Source organism: Cheilinus undulatus, linkage group 24 (assembly GCF_018320785.1).
Source record: "Cheilinus undulatus linkage group 24, ASM1832078v1, whole genome shotgun sequence".
Taxonomy (NCBI): Eukaryota; Metazoa; Chordata; class Actinopteri; order Labriformes; family Labridae; genus Cheilinus; species Cheilinus undulatus.
The window spans coordinates 21726430-21739537 of NC_054888.1; the positions used below are offsets into that span (position 1 = coordinate 21726430).

The 13108-nt window shown below is 40.6% G+C and overlaps 1 protein-coding gene across 2 annotated transcripts in view; it reads right to left on the minus strand.

Moving 5' to 3' along the window:
• Window positions 1-12804, minus strand: part of appa (amyloid beta (A4) precursor protein a) — an 85872-nt gene extending 73068 nt beyond the window's left edge. Inside the window, exon 1 of one of the 2 annotated variants that reach the window (XM_041781548.1) lies at window positions 12609-12804. In XM_041781548.1, coding sequence (XP_041637482.1) covers window positions 12609-12668 — 60 coding nt within the window. In that variant the 5' untranslated portion in view covers window positions 12669-12804. The remainder of the gene's footprint in view (window positions 1-12608) is intronic. The other variant, XM_041781547.1, reaches the window with a different exon arrangement.
• Between the last annotated feature and the right edge of the window lie 304 nt (window positions 12805-13108).

Sequence of the window (13108 nt, forward strand, 5' to 3'; positions counted from 1 at the left end):
CCGTCCACTTTCTGACGCAAATCTCCGTCTGACTTCTCTCTCATTTACACCCACTGACACCCACACACTCTCATTTGTACCCACAAACTCACCGCTCACTACTTGGCATTTCAAACAAGTGCTGCAATTTCACAGTTGGACTCCGAGAGGACTCATCATCTACAATTGATGGTGTGTCGCCCGAGACGAAGAGGTACTATAAACCCTCTGAACTGTGAATCTCAAGCCGAGGGCACCAGGCATGTCAGCTGTGTGGATGACACAGAGAAAACTGTGAAAAACTGGAAGAAGTGGGAGAAAAGAGGGACAGGAATAACGCAGGGCGGCCTAATTATAGTCCGAGCACCTGGGGAAGACTGCACCGCTACCAGGGCGGCGAGGGCGATGACATCACTTCGCTGAGTGGGGGAACATAACCATTAAAAACAAGAGCTGCATGGGTGAAAGAGGTGATGAAACGGAAGGAATTCGTCATTAAGAGGAAGCTTTTTCAAAAGGATTAAGCATCTTCAAAATGAGTCAGAAACCGCTGCAGGATTTGGAAATATACAAGAGCAAAGTGGCTTCTTTGTGTGCAACCACTTCATTAAAGAAATAGGGCTGTAAATATGAAAATAACAACTATGGGGAGCAGTAAGACGGCGAATTCGAGAGCTTTGTGTCCATTATGGAAATAAAGGCTGTTATGCATGCTCTTTCATTGCAAAATATGTAACCCTAGAGCTCCCACTGACCTATTTCTAATACTTTAGATTGTTATTGCCATTTTGTTTGTAGAAAGCTTGCAGACATTTACCTCAGGAGCATCAGCACCCTAACCTGTGATAACTAACCAAAGACATGCATGCTCCTTTTGAACCATGACTTGCAAATACAGCATACGAAAACAACCAAAAGAGGAAAATCTCATTAAGACTGCAAGTGCAACTACAAAAATGACAGGATTGCATGTTAGAAAGATATTGCAGCTATGTTACAAGCTCCCTTAGAGTGAGTCACAGAGTTCTCTGAAGACGATTAGACCAAGAGGAGCCAACAGTGTGGCTCTATGCTTTTGTTCTATCAAATAAATGCAGTTGATATCTGCTACATCCAAGCTAATGGCTACCAGCTTCCAGCTCAACTTGGCCTTGATGCCTTTCAGAAGACTTCTTTGCTGTACATTTTCTTTAAAATCCTAAAACGTTGCGCCAACTCATCATTCGGGGACTTGCTGCATTCCATTTACCTCAGGAGTCAGATGTCGGAGCTGGGAACGATGTCAACCTGAGTTGTTGTCTCGCGTTGTGGTAGCAATCTTCAGACTTTGTTGAAACACGCCCACAGGGAAACATATTTGGATGAGATGATACACAACTACCGGCTGATCAAAGTCTCTTTAAAGCACCTTCTCCGTGCTCACACGTCACACGTTGCTGTTAGAATCATTCATTTCATTGCTGTAGTCGCTGGTGCTGCGTAAGCATGTTTAAATCTGGGTCTGTCCACGCGTTGCTAGCATCACACGGCAGGTGGACCGTGTGATGCTCTGTTAAAGCTCCACAAAGAAGCGTGTGCACTAAAACTTTGTCAACAAGTCAAAGGCACAGCGTTAATGCTCCCTTTTTATGTGCTATCACTGTGCACACACACTTGCGCGCAGAGATGCTGAGCCATTATGCAATTATTTGGGGGGAAAAACTTTGCATGCAAACTGGTCTTACTGCATTTAACTTCGAATAATGAGGCCAGTGATAGCCTAGTGTTAATATGTGAGAGCTGGTGGAAGTGTGCTGCAGTTTTTTGGACGCACACACTTTCCAGAGATCAGGAAACAATTTCACGTCTGTATGAATTTTGAACAATATCTAAATAAGGTTGGAAAATGTTACTTTACATTGCTATTGCTAAGCCATACCAGGAGTTAAATCAGTTTCAGCTGCGTTTTTATCATTGTGTGGCACCGTTACACATGACAAGGATGTGGTTGTTTTCTTCATTCAGAGAGGAAAAATAAAAAAATATAATATTAATACTACCTTTAATCAAATGCACTGTCTGTTATCCTGAAAATTTAGCATGGATTGTCAGAATCAGTGCGAGACGTGGGCGGGATTTGGCACACCTGTTGTGGGTGCAGGCAGAAGAGGATGGTATGCACTGCAGTGAGGGTCGTTCAAGAACGAGCCAGTTTAAAGAGCCGGCTCTTTTACATGAGTGATAATAACCAGATCCCGTTTGAGAGTAGTTTTATATTAATTATTTTTATATAGATTATGTGTGTGTGTGTGTTATTTGATTGATTAAGTATAGATGATCTTTTACTCTCCACTACAGGCACACCATGCATTAAGGACTTGAGTTTGATGGTATACATACAGCCCAGCCAGTGATTTTCAACAGTTTTAAAAACTGAGTTGGAGTAAAATACCTGCCCAAATATCAGCCAAATGTTACAACATTGCTAAAATTGGCAGGTTAAATGAAGCCAAACTGGTACCAGAAGGAAGAGCTGTTTGGGAGCCGAAAGAGCCGACTCTTTTGCTAGGCTGAGCCAAATGTGCCAGATCACTGAAAAGAGCCTAAATTCCCGTCACTAACAAACCGTGGGAGAAATCCTGCAGGAGCTGGATAAAGAAAGAAGTGGTTAGGTTGCGCCCCATGCACATGGGTGGCTGGGGTTCAAGTCCACCCTGTGGCTCTTTCATTTCATCTCTCTCATCCCTGTTTCCAGCTCCATGTTGATCAAGTTGATTAATTTTTGAGGTAAAGGTTGAGGTCAAAACCTTACAAACCTAATAACTATCTGTAATATTGCTTAATTCTGGGCAGGGCTGAGTTGGCTGACAGGTGGACGTTTCAGCCTGGAGGGTTTTGCCTTTACCAGATTGATCCAAAGTTAGGTGGAGTCCACATTTCTAATGCAGCAAAAGCCGTTGTTTGGCTTTGTCACACCTGGTTAGAAACTGACGGGTGGAGTCACTGAGATTTTGTGTTATGCAATCTGTGTTTTATCCAAACCTGTTGAAGCCCTCGCTTCACCTCAGGGCAGCTGAAACGCCAAAAGCTGCTTCCAAAACATCGCTGTATTTTCTCACTTAAACTTCACTAGCACCAGGATGGGAAATTGCTTCCAAGTTAGAATTTTAATTTAGTTTTGTAAATATTGACTGTGCAACATTGCAAAATCTGCAGCTGAAATGTCAGCCGATTCAAAATGCTCTCATGAAGACGCCTTTCTAACCTACTTTGCTGTGTGGTATTTTTAGTACAGAAGGTTCCAAATATGCTGTGAGCCACTCTGGTTTTCAGAGTTCTCTCAAGGCTGACTGACTTTGTGGAGCGAGCACAACCCGGCCTTAATGCACTCGACCGCGCCGACACAAATGTGGCGGTTTGGCATCTCTGGGTTCAAGGAGCCACGGCCAGCCTGCTGCAAAGTATTAAACAGGTCTGAGTTATATAATGTCAGCCACAAACACATATATTTTCATGCTTATTGATTGTATAAATCTATAGGTGCAAATCTATACAGCGACCTAACCTTCACATGGTCATAATGTTGCGTCTGTGTGGCTAAATCCATGATTAAATCTAGATTATATATCGGCCTTGGTCAGATTATTTCAGACGAGGTCACCTCTCAGGAGAGGTGGAAGGTCACATAAACACATCACAGCCTTGACTGGCACTTCTGATGGCCATAAAAGCTCTGCAGCCTTGACGTCTGAGCGTGGAATAGTCGGCGCGAGCTGATGAAGTGAAGGCTGGGTGTAGTACTCCGCTGCTGCTGCTGAGTAATTGTGCAGGTCAGGACGGCGTGTTTCTCGCCTTATTATTCAGATTTAGCCCCAGCAGCTGCTTACTCAGCAGCACTGAAATGAGGAGTGTGTCTTGGTGGTGCACTGCTGATATTTACAGATGGAAATAACGGCCTGCTGGTGATGAATGGTGCTGCCTGGTGGGAGATTCGCTCTAATGTGAGATGTGGGAGGGAGGATGTCGCGCTCCCTAGAGAATACCAGGCAGTAAAGGTGGGGGTGTTTGGATGTTTGAACTATTAGATCCAATTATGAGGCAGTCATACAGAGGAAGAGGAGGCTGACTTACAACTTTAAATGACTGAGTTTTATTCCAACACATCCACTTTTTCATCTCGTAGAATATGGCAGCATGGTTGATGGTCCTACACTTCGATATATGAGGATGTAGGCACCCGGACAGCAACAATTATGCTTGTTTTGTCTAATTAATCTTTACATAGATGTGATGTTTGGTCTTTACAAAACTTACACATCCATTCTATGAATCAGCAAGCTCGCCAAACTGAACTGACACAACAAAACAGATCAACATCTGCTGACATCAGTGCACGCCACATTATTTAACAATGGGCTTATGTCTTTCATCATGGCTGATATTAGCAAATAGCGGTGCGTGTGTTCATCCCTGCATCCTGTAAGTCCACTTGTCATCACTGACTGTAGCATCTAGGGCTGGGGAATACGGCATATGGATATATTAACCCTTGCTCGTGCCATTCAGTTTTGTATTTTTAAGCCATTTTGACTGTGCTGATCGAATGTAGCTCAAATTTGCTAGAAAATATTCACTTTTACAAAAATTTAGAATTATAGTCTCAGTTCATGGCTAAGCCAAAACAAACAACTGAAAGAGGCTGTAGTGAAATCCTGGAAAAACTCAAGCTGCTCGGTGCCAAAAATGCACTTTGCATACTGTAGGTATAAAAAACATACATTAATATTTTATTCTTTCATTGAGCTATTTTTTTTCACCCACAACTGACCCAGTTATTATTTTTTTTGTGCAATGTCAAATACTCACTCTGAAGCTGTTAAGCGCCAAAAATGTGCTTTACATACGGGGCTATACAAAATATGAAACATTAATATTTTATTCTTTGATTGGGCTATTTTTTCACCTATAACTGATCTGATTATTGATACTAAAATTTCATTTATTTTTTAACATTTTAACCCTTTGAATGCCAGTTTTCGTCATGATGCCACCATGTTTTTCAGGGGGAAAAAACACAAAAAAAGAGAATTATTTTTAAAATGCTACATGCAAAGTAATTTTTTGTGTTGAATTATTACAGCCTGGAATGTGTCAGTGATTAGCATTAACATTCATTTTATGCATTATTACTTTTTGTGCAATGTCAAATACTCACTCTTAAGCTGTTAAGTGCCAAAAATGTGCTTTACATGCAGTAGCTATAAAAAACAAAACATTGATTTTTTTTTTTTTGGCTTTCATTAAGCTATTTTTTCACCAACAACTGACCTAATTGTTGATATAAAATATTTATTTTAAAAGATTTTAACCCTCTGAAAGCCAGTTTTTTGTCATGATGCCACCATGTTTTCCTATTACAAAAAAAAAAAAAAAAACCCCCACTAAAATGAATGATTTTCAATATACTACATGCAAAGTATTTTTGGGGGGTTTGGTTTTTACAACTTGTCAATGATTAGCAGCAACATTGATTTTCATGCATTATTATCATTTTTTGTGCAATGTCAATACTGACTCTTGAGCTGCTTCACACAAAAAATGTGCTTTCATATGGTAGCTATACAAAATATAAAACAATATTTTAAGCGACTTTCATTAGGCTAATTATTTCTCACCTATGACTAACCTATTTATTGGTATCAAATATTCATTCATTTTTTAAAAATTTTAAAAATTTTTAACTCTTGAATGCTTGTCTTTTTGTCATAAAGCCACTATTTTTTCCATTAAAAAAATCTACATGCAAAGGTATTTTTTGTATTGATTATTACAGCCTGGCATATGTCAATGATTAGTAGCAACATTGATTTTTATGCATTATCATATTTTGCATGTTTAGCATGTTTTTCCCCATATGCCAAATATGGTCAAAATGGTGCCATCTGGTGGGGAGTAGTAAAAATAATCAATTCCAAGGCAAAAGCCCAGACTGACCTTCAGATTTAATAAAATGCATGTACTGTGCTTTAAAGGTGCAGTGTGTAATATTTAGCCTGGTAGCATTTAGCCGAACAAACTTGGTAAAATAAAGCAAAATATTTCGAAGACGGTCTATTTAAATAAGTGTTTAGTCATCTAAATTCAAAAATAGCTATTTTGAAAAAAAAACAAAAAAAAAACAACTCAGAATAAACCTTTAATTCATACATAGGGAGTGTCCCCTCCATGGAGGCCACCATCTTGGATTTTTACGTTTCCATGGTAACATAGAGGAAAAAGGATAAATAAAGTTATTGTATTGTATTGTATTGTATTCACATTACAAATACACATTAAATTCAACTGGTTTCCACAGTTTCCAGCAGAGAAATGCAATCTAGAACCCACTTCTAGATGTGGATATTCAGTTCTACACACTGCACCTTTAATGGAAGTGAGATTATAAATGTCAGTTTGAATGGGTTTCAATGGGGCATTTTTTGCCTTTAACAGCTTGAGAGTAACTTTTCTTATAAACAGTGTATTTTAGACTTACTGTTGTAGGTGAGAAGGAAATAACAAGATCACATAGAAATACACTATCTTGCCTAAATTCATGCCATAAACATGAACACAGCCAAAATTATCAAACAATGAAGAATGAAAAGTGTGTAAAATGTGCACAACCTCCCTTAAGGGGTATATCACCTGTGCAAACTCATGACTCTGTTCATCAGTGAAGGACCAAACAAAAGCTCATGCAAACACAGGATGTGATAGAGACTAAGCAGAGCACCTAAATACACACTTGTATACTTATGCATACACGCGTATGGCCTTTAAATGTATTAGAGTCATCCTGCTCTGCTTTTATATTTAGAGACTTTTAAAAACAGTGAAGAAGTTGGCGATAGGAAGAATAGGTCTGCAGGTCTCACCGGTCCTCTGTGACTGCACCTGTAGTTAGTTTTCTTCTTCGTGTGTTTTGTTTTTTCTGTGTCCATGATTTGGAGCTACCAGTACCATAAGGTGCGACCCCTCCTCTCTCAGATCTTCACTGTAAATGAAAATGTTCTCTCCTGTTAACAGGAGAGGAAACCCCGGTTCTCCTGCTATCTGATGCTTCTGTGATCTAATCAAACCTTGTTGCATTCATCCACAGTATCTCATTCAGAGGCCAGGTTGCAGTGCACAAAGCAGGCCTTTGAGTGATGCAGCGGCCTGTTACCACCGATATGAGCACTACGAGATTCCTGACATGTTTCGATGGGGGTGGGGGGGGGGGGGGGCTGCCTTACAGAAGGAGAAAAACATCACAAACCCAAGAAGGAGGTGGACACGTTTGAAACAAGCACAAGAAAACCATCTTCAGTGTTCAAAAACAGCTGATTCACGTCACTCCTGGATCCTGGAGTTTCATTATAAAGACAGCAAACACATCAGCGCCATCCTCGCTTCCAGGCACCATGACAACAGAAACAACAGTATCAAAAGGTCAGGAATTCTTTTCTCCAGGACAGACAGAGGGGGAAACACGGGGGGACATTAATTGGCAGCGTTGCTGTGTCGTTCGTTGTTGCTGTTGACACGACGGACGTGGACAATGTGCGCCGTTGGAGCTGGGAATATTTATAGCCAAGTCTTTGGTTGGAAATGAGGGATTATGACAAAAGGAAAATGACAGAGAAACAAAAAACAGGGACAAATCCTTTCATGTTTCATTATGAAGAGGACATCCAGTGCTGTTGTATGATAATATCCACTGTTTACTGAGATTAGGAATGACAGGCACAGGAAGAGCATGACAAACACATTTATTCCTAGAGGGACGGTACGACTGCCACCACTTCTCCTATTCTTACTGTTGCAAGTTCTGATTCAGTGCTGTTGCAAAATTATACAACCATAAAAGCACAGGAAATGACTTTGACAGCATGAAAGCACCCAAATTAAGATGTTAAAATGCTCATTATGTCCATGTGATTCTACTCACTCCAAAACATCGCTAAAGCTGGAAATACCAGGGAATTTTTGCTTTGGATCACGCCAATACTTATGGGTATTTTGGTACAAAAGACAATTAACATACAGAGCTGTGATTCAAATTAAATCACAGTGGATGTAATTTAAAAAATTCAATTAAAAATAAAAACATTTTAGACAAATTCAGACAGACTGCAGTTTGCTGCAGCAGTGATTACACCAACATGATGTTTAAACATCCATTGCATTTTGTGAAGCAATCTCAGTGCCATCTTTGTATTTAGCAAACATCAGTGCGTAGTACTGGACAACCTCAGAGGTGCAGATCCTCCAGGGGATTACTGGTGAGGGAACTGAAAGGCACAGTTAAAACTGAGAAAAGTCACGTTTCCATCAGGTGCTCTAGTCTGTTCAACATGGCTGGTTTTATATGGGAAAGACTAAAGACTTGTCAAGTCCATCGATATTTATCAAAGATCAAATAAAGTAGCCTTTGTAAATTAACACATTTTTATTTGGTTGAATACTGACGCCATTTCATGAAGTGAACACATCTGACGCTTTAACGAGATTACCTCAAAAATCCTGGGTAAGATCTCTCATCTTGCTCTGCATCCGTCATCATCTTGCTCTCTATCTCAGCTTTCTTCTCTTCCAACGTCCTCATCCTGCTCTTTATCCCTGCTTTCTCCTCCTCCATCATCTTCATCTTACCCTCTATCCCTGCTTTCTTTTCCTACGTCATCCAAATCTTGCTCTCTGTCCCTGCTTAATTCTCCTACCTCATCCCATCTTGCTCTCCGTCCCTCTTTTCTCTGCCTCCATCATTCTCGTTTTCTTGCTCTCTATCCCTCCTTTCTTCTTCATAATGTTCATCTTGCTCTGTCCCTGCTTTCTCCACCTCCATCCTGCTGTCTGTCCTCATTTTCTTGTTATCCATCTTGCTCTCTATCCCTGCTTTCTTTTCCTATGTCATCCATATCTTGCTCTCTATCCCTGCTTTCTTTTCCTACGTCATCAACATCTTGCTCTCTGTCCCTGCTTTCTTCATCATCCTCATCTTGCTCTCTGTCCCTGCTTTCTCCTCCCTCATCTTCCACATCTTGCTCTCCATCCCTTCTTTCCTCTCCTCATCTTCCTCATCTTGCTCTCCGTCCCTGCTTTCTCCTCCTCCATCTTGCTCTCTGTCCCTTCTTTCTCCTCCTCCATCTTGCTCTCTGTCCCTTCTTTCTTCTCCTCCATCTTGCTCTCTGTCCCTTCTTTCTTCTCCTCCATCTTGCTCTCTGTCCCTGCTTTCTTCTCATCTTCCTCATCTTGCTCTCTGTCCCTGCTTTCTTCTCATCTTCCTCATCTTGCTCTCTGTCCCTGCTTTCTTCTCATCTTCCTCATCTTGCTCTCTGTCCCTGCTTTCTTCTCATCTTGCTCTCTGTCCCTGCTTTCTTCTCATCTTCCTCATCTTGCTCTCTGTCCCTACTTTCTTCTCATCTTCCTCATCTTGCTCTCTGTCCCTGCTTTCTTCCCCTCCATCTTGTTCTCCATCCCTGCTTTCTTCTCCTACCTTATCCTATCTTACATCTACCCCTCTTTTCCTCACCTCATCATCCTCATCTTGCTCTCTATCCCTGCTTTTTTCCTCCTCCGTAATCCTAATAATATGTAAGTATGTTCACTCAAGCTCTCTGACATTTTCTGCCCATCACTTTATCACTTAACTGAATCAGTACTCATTATTAGATATGTCTAATACAGACACTTCCCTTTTATGACGCAAGTTTGACCAGAAATAAATCACAAGATTGAGAAAGCAATTGCTCAACGTGAGCCTGTTCTCACCAGAAAACAGTGCTTGAGTCAGACATTTAGGATAATGATTACTGGGTCTGTTATGCATAAAATCCTGCTGTTTTCTAGCAGACGTCAGAGGCTACAGCTACAGCTCAAACCCTCTCTACACTGGTTTTCAAAGGCCATTCTGTAAAATGTGAATTACAAACTGCAGCAGAAGTTTACAGGCCAAGCAGACGAAAGTAGCAACAATAAAAGTAAAATTAGAAAATGGAAAGAAGGGGCAGATAAATAAGTGTTGGGTGGATTTCTGCATCCAAGACTTGAAACTGCAGCGTGAGCAGCAGGGAAGGTGCCAGAGAGAAACACTGGCAATGCCAACAGGCATAATGGCATTAAACTCGCTAATAAGAGGAGAGGGCCGGTCCGCCCCGAGCTCAAAGACTGCAGTATGCACACAAACAGACGGCCAGCACCCATCCAAGAGCCATTTCCCAAGGATTTACAAACACACAAAGGCTGGCATCCAACTCCCACGCTCCGCACTGAGGGCCGGTCAGAGAAAGCAGCTTCCTAGAGCGGTGTGTTTAAAGTGTGTGAAGGCTATAAATAAGCTCCAACAAGATCAAAAACTTAAACATCTCATTTTCAAGTCCGACTTAATCTTGCTTGTTTTAAAATTAAAACTACTTCTTCTATCTCTTTCATCGTTCTTTCCTTTGAAGATCATAATGCAAACACGAGACTCCAAGGGTAAAGATTATTTTAAGTAATCTAAGCAATGGATTATGAACAAAGCCAAAGCTTTGCTTTCTGAGAGGCCCAAACTATTCATTTCCAGTACGCTGATTACAGCCTACGTGCAGGAAACATCCAAGGTCAGCTGCCACAATCCACCTGATTCAACTGGAGACGAAGAAAGGAGCAGAGAGGGCCGAGACAGCAGGAACAGGAGGCCTAAAAGGAGCATAATAGCCATTGTCTGGCACTATTGACTTGTTAGCAGTAACATATTTATCATGCATTCAAGCTGTAATTGTTACAAGAGATCTTAGAGACAATATTGACCTGCAGCTGCTGCACAACCACAACTGTAAATCCAATCTGAAACAATGAGGTGGTTACAGCTGGGTGTTATAAACCTCTTAACAAAGCCACATCAGATGGTTTTCTCCATATAGAAAGATGCCGGTCATATTCAAATAAGGAAAAAACCCTGTTTCGCTTGAATTGGGGAAACTATCAAAACACCTCATAGTAGCTTATACTGAAAAAGGAACTGAGGCAAAGCAGTGGAAATTACCCAGATGATAATGTCACGACATTTCAGTAACAAATGTAGTTTTACAGTGGCTGAATTTGGCTTTTAAAAAGGGGAATTCGCTCATTTTACTGTCAAATTAACACAAAACTGAGTGCTAAAAATAGCCATCTTTTTCCAGTGTAAATCACAAAGCGATATTTCAGGCAAAGAGGCTTTAAAAATGGATGGGCAGCGGTTTTGTGGCACTACGCCAACTGTGAAGACATTGTAAATGTTTAAAAATGTCACTATTATTACACTAAAACCAGACGACGACTGACAAAAGAGCTGAAAAAGCAACAATGATAGTCAAAGCTCCTGTTGGCTTTCCAGTTTCCCGACCCTCTCCATAAATGCTGCAGTGCACCGCCGCCATCTTACTTCTCTATTCTCCTCTCTACCTACTGACTGAAATATGTGGGAAAACGTCACGAATGTTTGGATTTTATGATAATGTCATCATCACGGGTTTATTTATCCCCGCTTAACATCTTAACAAGGCTTCACGTCTTTATTATGAGGAAGTAAGACGTTTTATGTACTTATTTTAATTCCCCAAACACGCCCACTCCCTTATTTTAGCCCTCGGGATATGGAAAATGAAACAATACGCTTTTCATGTATTCACTACGCTTAGAAAAGCGCCTTTAAAACCTCTCAATATAAAGCCAAAAAGGCGTGTTTAACTGCTCTGACAACAGTCATTTGCGCAGTATTACGTCTAAATACAAAGCTGACATATGTAATTCAATTTTTTAAAAAAACGTAGAGTTAATTTTTAAGCCTTTTGGGGGTTGAAATGATAAAAACGGATGTTTTACATCGTTTTGGTGGCCACACAGCCCAAAAAACCAGTCCCCACAGGTTTAAAGGGGCACTTTGCATATGAAACAACGCAATACGAAGCATCGGAGCAGCTTGATTTCACATAAAAATGCTTTACTTGGTTAGTATTCCGTCCAGATAGTACGTTTACGTCAAAAAAGAAACGCGAATGATGTTTAAAATCGTAAATGTTACGAAATATTTAACTAAATTGCAAACATTTGCTTGTTCAAACGTATCCAAGTGTATAAAATCAGTGTCTAGATGTTAGCTGTATGCTACACTTCCGGTCGAAGCCTTCAAAATAAAATGGAATACACGCCGCCTGCATTACAGCCTTTGGGCCTTCGTTAATTTCCTAAAAGACGGAACATTTTGGTGTGTTTTCGGTGGATTAAATTATATTCTTTTACTTTTAGAGATTTTTTTTTTTTTTTACATTAGATTAACGAAAAAAATGAGCCTAACTGAAAAGAGCGTCATCATATATCCAAAAAGAGGGGGTAAATTAAATCACGTTCATAGAAAAGAGTTAAAAAAAAAATAAACTAATTTTGAAATTAGTACAGTAAATTACATTGTTTTAATTTCAATCTACCTTTTTTCGATCGCTTTCTCGCAACATACGACCAAATCCAAAGCTTTAATTCTAAAGGTAAAACAGTGCAGCTTCCGGTTTAACGGCTGCTAACTGACGCTAGCCTGCTGTAGCCGAGAGCGTCAATATGGTGGAAAATACTACACATTCTCATACAAAAAAACCTGATTTTCTTACCTCGGCAGCCAGAGCCGAAGCCGCTAAAGCCAGCAGCAGCAAAGCTACTCGATCCCCCATGTCGTTTCAGTGACACCACGCTCCTGTAGGCAGCGTTTCTCCGTACGGTTTTAACGTTTTCGTGGGTGAGAGAGAGCCTGAGTGTTCAGCGCCGGTGACTCCCGTTGTCTGATGGTGAGCGATACCGAGGCAGCACAGCTGCTCAGCGCCGGATCACCTGACCACGGCAGAGTGGGATTAACACACAAACATTCACAGGCAGACACACGAACGCTGTCCGCCTGACACACACTTTTTATCTGCTACCAACACACAGCAATTTATCAGACACTCATTAGCCGACATGTACCAGGCACGTGCACATTTCCCCCAAAACACATTCTAACGGTCGAGGCACGCGGACACATCAAAAGAAAAGACATTTTATTCTTTTTTAAAATTTATTTATATTTTTTACAGTTCTTTAATTTACAAAAAATAACAAACAGGCAAGAAAAAAA